Below are 7,208 nucleotides of genomic sequence, written 5' to 3'. Positions count from 1 at the left end.
GAAAGCATTGATAAGGAGTGGGTAGATGCTGAGCTACAATTTAAGTGTAAGAAGGAAAATTTTACCTGCCAGGGCTTCTCAAACTCATCCAATGCTTCTGTAAGAGTAGCCTCGGCTCTCTCCCATGTAACCAAGTCTCCTAAGTACTTCTCAGGCCTCTAAAATATTCATACCAATAGAGATATTCGGTAACATATTACAAAATGTCATTTCCACTAAACACATGCACACTAAAAGCAAAAGCGTATAGAAGGAGACAGCATATCAAATGTAAAAAGATGGCTGCCCACACTTAACAGATAAGGCATCATACCAATCTAAAAACAAGGGAAGGGTGTATTCCAGACACAATGACGTGTGCATATTCAACTTTGAGATAAAGGACTTGCATTTTATATTATTAATACCTTAAACTTTATTAATGATAAAAAATCATTGTCCAAGTATACAGGGCATATACTCTTGCTTATATTTATCTTTACCGATAAAATAAAAATAAAAATAAAAAAATGCGAGTCTAGAAACATGAAAAAGGAAAACCAAAATGATCACACATCCGGTCATAATCGGTTTTAAAAAATAAATCCTCAGGTTCATGCTCACTGCAACCACCACCAAAGGGTGGGAGCAGAAAGTTGAAAAAATGTTTTACCTGTATATACTAGCAAAACTCTAACAAATAAAACCCAAAAATAAAAGAGCCGATCTAGCCAACCAAAACACTACTCACGCACTACCACAACATAACAAGTTATAGATCTGGGCGAAAAAATAAAACCCAAAAAGAAAATAGCAGATCTAGCCAAACGGCAGCCTCTGCTAGTCACCGGCGACGATGGCTAGGGTTTCGGCTTCCCCAAAACACTCTTGATACGAAAGAACCTCCCCCCATGGAGAAGAGATCTAAATGCTCAAAAAAAACACAGACACAGAGAGAGAGAGAGAGAGAGAGAGAGAGAGAGAGAGAGGAAAGTACCGAGAGTTGCGAAAACTCTTCTATGGAGTCGTGGACGGTGGCCTCAGATAACACCGGCGGCGATGGTTGTGGTTTCGGCGCTCGATCGAGAGAGAGAGAGAAGGCGAGAAATGACAGAGAACAGAGAGATCCGGGCGAGAGAGAGAGAGAGAGAGAGAGAGAGAGAGAGAGAGAGAGAGAGAGAGAGAGAGAGAGAGAGAGAGAGAGGGGTCTGAATTTTGTCACGGGGGGGTGCGGCTAGGTTTTTTTTTTTTCATTTATATACCAGGGTACCAGGTTTTAAACCGGGTACCGGATTTAAAATCCGGTACCCGGACCGGATTAATCCGGTTTTTTAAATCCGGGTACCGACCCGGATTTGACCCGGGCCGAAAACCTGAATCGAAATCCGATATAATCCGGCCCGGATGAACAGCCCTACGGCTATTAATTGTGGGAGGCACAAATATGTAATTTCCCTGTGTAGGGCAAATTTCCTTCTAGCCTGGCAAAGGAGAAACTCAGGTATAAATGCATGTACATACGATGGTTCATCGAGCTCCGATACATCCTGTCGTCTTCTTGCGCATTTCTGAGTTGTGATAGGCTACCGCCAGCAATGACAGCCGGCGTGTCGTTAGTATATTTATGTTTTTTTTTTAATATTTTTTAATATATATTTAAATATTTTTAAAAAATAAAAATATATATATTAAATATTAAAAATTATATTTTTAATATTAAAAATTATATTTTTAATCATTAAATAAAAAAATAAAAATAATCAATGATATAATAGAACGGTATAATGCAGGCGGTCATTACAAGAAATCGGAGATATTCCAGCGATTATGAAATCGCCGTAAAAAATATCGTTGGCAAAAGTGTATTTTGGCAGCAAGTTAAAAATCCCCGCAAAATTAATTATCTAATAAAATCATTTACTAGCTGGGTCTTTATAATAACTATTGCAACGATTATGAAATCGCTTCCATATTACAAAATACTTTTCCCGTCGCCTAAACTACGTCACTTTATCTGTATCTTTGAGCGCGAAGTCTTAAGTTTCATCTTTGTCCCGCGCCCCTGCAACCACCAAAACCCACCCCCCAATTTCGTACGGCCTGCTCCTTCGTTCTCCATTTCTCTCTACATTCTATCCTTCTCCAAAAGAGCACCGACGCCATAGATAAACCTATTTCAGCCGAAGGAAATCTCCATTAGAGCCACACCACCCCCACCCGATTTTCCTCCCACGGAAGTTGAACCAGACTCCATCCGCGGCAACTTCAGGTTCTTGTCTTCGTAACCTTTTCAAACTATATGGCAGCGATCAAAAAATCGCTGCCAAATAGTAATATTTTCACAGCGATTTTTAGTTTTCACCATGGTATATATGAAGTAGAAGAATTGTACCGGCGAACGGCTGGCGATTTTATAATCGCTGGGATATGTATATAGTGGGAATTTTAATGGTTTTGCCGGCGATTTCACATCGCCGGGAAAACGCCATTCTATTGTAGTGGGTATTGTGTCAAGTACTAAACTGGTTGTAAAAGATCAACTGTTTTTTTCGTATCAATCGTTTTTTCTTTCTTTTGTAGGAATATTATATTGTCATTTTTATTTTTTATAGCTGATTTTTATTTGATTCGTCAGTTTTTTACTATTATTTTATTTTATTACATGTTTTATCTTAACGAAATAATTGAGATTGTCTATAAGACAAAATTATCAAAATATTGAATATTCTTAAATAAGTTTTAGGAGTAATTTTCGAATTTTATCCATAAATCTTATTTTTATAGTTTTTTCTTATTTGACATATTTTCTTAATTTCAATCTTTAATTTTGTTGATTAGTTGACGGTGAGAATTAGTTCTTAATCTGCCCGGTGCCAATAGACTCAGGAGTGGCTCTACAGCCATTGAGTATCGGGAGAAATTCAACATTTCTCATAGACTCAGTATGGCCAAGCCAGCCACCACATGCCCACATGAAGAACTAAGCAATTCATTAGTAGGAAGAACATCTGTAAGCCCAGCCTCTTGTCCTACCCGCTAATATAATGGAGTAAAAAAAAAATGGAAAAACCAGTTAAACCCGATTGGATTGGACCAAGTCGATGCAATACCGGTTTTCATATTTTAAAAATTAGTTTAAACTGAACCGGGTTAGTATATATATTTATAATTTTTTATATTGTATTATATATATTATATGCTAAATTACTAATTAATATAACATGAAATTATAATCTTATTATTCAAATCTATAATCTTATAACATAAAATTAATATAACCTGTGATGTAACATAAATTAATGATCTTATAATTTTTTATATAACATATAAATTTTAATCTTATAATATAAAATTAATATAACATAAAAATTTAATCTTAAACATAAACACTAATATGAAATTATTAATATAAAATTATTTTTGATATATATATCAATGATAAATAGACTTTCGACATAACAAACTATAATATATTTTCATTTTGTAAATAAATTTTTACACATTTGATAATATATACTCATATAAAAAGTTTAGAATGTATATAGATGTATTATAATTAAATTCAATATTATACTAATATGTGTTAGTTATTATAAAATAATATATTAATACTATAATATAAATAGATTAATATTTTAATATACGTAAACGTCATGTTATTATTAACATAGATAATCTCTAAAACTAGACCGGACCAAAACTAAGAAACTAAAAATTCTGTTTTGGTAATAAATTAATTCGGTATCAATTCTTATATTTTTAAAACCGATCATATATACCAATTTGATTTTAAAAAATATATAAAACCGAACCGATACATAATTGTTACACCCATAGTACTATCCGCAGATCATAAACTCATGCAACTTGATCAATATCGGAGCACACCCACAAACTAACCACTGGACCACCTCAAATCCATGCATATATGGTGCATACCCCAAGCACAAAACTTATAAGCCCGGCTGGCATGCACGCCAATGTCTCGCCAGCCTCCTATATAAACATTATTTTTTTAAGAAAAAAAAAAAGTAGAATTTTAAAATGTTTATTATTGGAAAAATGCTAAGTCTAGCGAATGTTGGGTCTCGGTACGGGTCTCGACAATTTTTTTATTTATTTTTTATTTTTTTATTTAATGATTAAGAAAATATTATTTTATTAATGTTGTGATTTTTTTATTTTTTTTAAATTATTTATGATGATTAAAAATATATATAAAAAAATAAATAAGTGAAATGCAGATACTTTCTAGGGAACCTCCTTCGGTGACAAGTGTTCTCATAATTATTACATCATGAAGCAGTCGACACCTAATAATTAGCCTGCAGCTACGTACTTTGGCTGGAATATCGATAATCTTCTTTTTTTTAATGACATTTTTCAGAACACGGGAGAACCACTAGACGACGAAGAATTCACCAGATTGAGGACGCTGTTCCAGTAATGCTTATAATTGCTCTCCTCCAAGCTACCGCTGCAGTTTTTATCTCCATTTTCCAGGTTGTCTCCGGCCATCAACGAATTCTGGTCGTCACAGTTACACCCCAAGATACCCTTAAAATCTTCCATAATATTTGAGAGAGGCATAATATTCTCATTCACAGCCCTAACAGACTCCGAAAACCATGCACTTTCCGTACTATAACTCATCTCATGCAACACCGTAGTGTGATCCAATCTTTCTTTGAGTGCTGGCATTTGAGTACAGACTTCTTTGATAATCCCAGCTCCGCATGCAGTAACTGAGCTTTTGGTGAATTCAAGTGCTTGGTTTTCATTTAGCGTAACAGTAGTTTCGATATTGGGGAATCCGTTCTCCGAGAAGTTCAACGTAGTTGGTGTCGGGTACTCTAGGTCGTCGTCGCCGGCGACTGGGAATATGCCGGCACTCGTTGAATTTGACCAAAATCCCTGCCATGCTTTGAGGACGTCAAGGCATGGAGATAGTACTGCGGTCTGAGCTAGGGTTGTGCTGCTGTTCTGAACAGCCAGAACAGTGGAGCTCAGCTTCTGTTGAAAAGAGTTGGACACAAGCTTGGACTCTCTTACCAGTCTAGCTTCGGCTTCAAGCCTTGCGCTCTCCCACTGAGCCATGTGGCTTAAGTTGGCTGAATCTTTGGAGTGGCCACTGCCGGAGCTGAGGGCATTGCATTTGGGCTTGTGGGTTACGGGATCGATGCCCATCTTGTTTAGTCTTTTCTTCAGATGTGTGTTCCAGTAGTTCTTGATCTCGTTGTCGGTTCTCTTGGGCAAGTGAGTTGCTATAGCTGACCATCTGGAAGGGAAACAAAATCTTGCCAATAATTGGAAGGGAAACAAAATCTTGCCAATAATTGAACATATATATAATATGATTACTATATAGTTCAGTTTGATTAATGTGTTATTTAAGTGAATGATAGAAATATGATTAGAAATGACAAACTTAAGAACGAAGCTACATAAGTATTACTCTCAGTTTTCATGGCGGATGAAAGAATGATAAAAGAATGTGTATATATATATGTATGTATGCATGCATGCACGCGCGATGATCAAGATAATCATATTGGCCGTGTGGGTTTTTATAACTAATTAAAATATAAATTAAATGATTATAATTAATATAGACTCCAGTTGGTGTGTCGCGTACAAACTCATGTAACTAGGAATTTGGGTTTCAATGCCTTTCCTCTTTAATCAATCTATTTCTGAACTGTAATATTCTCACACGCACATGAGATATATGATGGCGGTGAAAAAGTTGAAAAGCAAAATAGATCAGATCCTGGGAAGTCAATGCCAATAATACTGGATCATCAGTTAGTTGATGATAATGTTTCGAAACGTAGGAAATATGTTGTCATTGGTCTCATTTTGTACGTATTTTAAAACCGAATCAGTTTATATCAATTTTGAGATTTAAATAGCTGACACCATATTAGTTACATTCCGAAACTAGTTCAACCGGTTCAATTCTATTTTTCTGGTATATAATATAATATATTATAGTATATAATAATATAATAATAATATATTGTAATATATTAGAATATATAGTATTAGTATCATTATTAATATAATAGACTGCAGTGATTTAAGATTTTAAAATTTAATATTATATTAATTAATAATTTATCATATAATATAAAATTATTTTATATCTAATTATATATCTTATATATAAAAATTATATATAATGTAAAAAAATTATATAAAAAATATTTTATATGGTATAAAAATTTAAAATATATATATCAACTAATTCAGTCCGACCCTTTCAAATCCGGTACGGATCCGGTTTATCACTCCATGCACCGATTCACCAGCTTTTTTCTCACCTCCAGTAGGAACATTAGCTGGCTTGTCAGCTTAATTTGAAAGATTACCTGTTCCCAAGGAGTGCGTGGAGCTGAATGATGCTTTGTTCTTCCTGCAAGCTGAACTTTCCTCTTTTAATATCTGGTCTGAGATAATTAGTCCATCTCAATCTACAGCTCTTCCCACATCTCTGAAGCCCTAAAAACCATACCCAGAACGAATTAGAAGAAAGTTGAACTCAGCAATTATAAATAATTAAGCTATAAATATATATTCCATGATATTATTCACGTAAGGGATCCTGCTTTTATTGTAAAACATTAATTTATATACCAGCCTTTGTGGGCAAGGCTCGCCAGCTTCCATGGCCGTGTTCTTCAATGTAAGCCAGAAGCTTCTGGTCTTCCTCTGGTGTCCAAGGCCCTTTCTTCAGCCCCACCTTCTCACAGCATGGAGACCTTCCCATTCTATGGATGCAAATCAAGTAAAAGCACTTCAGGCCTCAAAGTCGAGAGAGAGAGAGAGAGAGAGAGAGAGAGAGAGAGAGAGAGAGAGATGCTAATGGGAAATGTTGGTGAAGCACATTGGCCAGGGACATCATATATATATATAATATCTTCTCAATATAGAGAAGTCAAGTCAATGGCAGCCGGCCGGAGTAACGGGAACTTTTGTTCTAATTTTTATTCCTTCATTTTTTACCTTGATGTTTTATTTATTTTTATCTTTTTATTGTGGTGTCTGTATTTTTAAAAAACTTCTATATATTATATTATTATCTCATTTTTATTTTATTAATTAAAATATGACATATTTATTACTATTAAATGATTATTTATTTCATATTTTTTTAATATCTAATAGTTATGAATATGTCATATTTTACTAAATAAAATAAAAGTAAAATAAAAATATAGTGTATAACA

The 7,208-nt window shown here is 34.3% G+C and overlaps 1 protein-coding gene across 1 annotated transcript; it reads right to left on the bottom strand.

The window, feature by feature from the left end:
- Window positions 1–4,209: 4,209 nt before the first annotated feature.
- Window positions 4,210–6,844, bottom strand: LOC122313925 (transcription factor MYB106-like). Its single transcript, XM_043129249.1, has 3 exons — window positions 6,616–6,844; window positions 6,351–6,480; window positions 4,210–5,257 (listed from the first exon to the last, which is right to left on the bottom strand). Exons 1-3 carry the CDS (start codon window positions 6,746–6,748, stop codon window positions 4,363–4,365), a joined length of 1,158 nt encoding a protein of 385 aa, XP_042985183.1. The 5' UTR covers window positions 6,749–6,844; the 3' UTR covers window positions 4,210–4,362.
- Between the last annotated feature and the right edge of the window lie 364 nt (window positions 6,845–7,208).

The sequence above is a fragment of the Carya illinoinensis genome, chromosome 6 (genome assembly GCF_018687715.1).
Source record: "Carya illinoinensis cultivar Pawnee chromosome 6, C.illinoinensisPawnee_v1, whole genome shotgun sequence".
Taxonomy (NCBI): domain Eukaryota; kingdom Viridiplantae; phylum Streptophyta; class Magnoliopsida; order Fagales; family Juglandaceae; genus Carya; species Carya illinoinensis.
Note: the sequence above shows the minus strand (reverse complement) of the source record. Positions and strands in the feature narration are given on the sequence as shown.

Excerpts from the sequence above, each read along its gene's own strand:
- LOC122313925 (XM_043129249.1), bottom strand. The coding sequence starts at position 6,748 with ATGGGAAGGTCTCCATGCTGTGAGAAGGTGGGGCTGAAGAAAGGGCCT. Across the intron at positions 6,481-6,615 it reads AGCCTTGCCCACAAAGGCTG|GGCTTCAGAGATGTGGGAAG; the intron begins GTATATAAATTA and ends TATGGTTTTTAG. Across the intron at positions 5,258-6,350 it reads CACGCACTCCTTGGGAACAG|ATGGTCAGCTATAGCAACTC; the intron begins GTAATCTTTCAA and ends TTTCCCTTCCAG.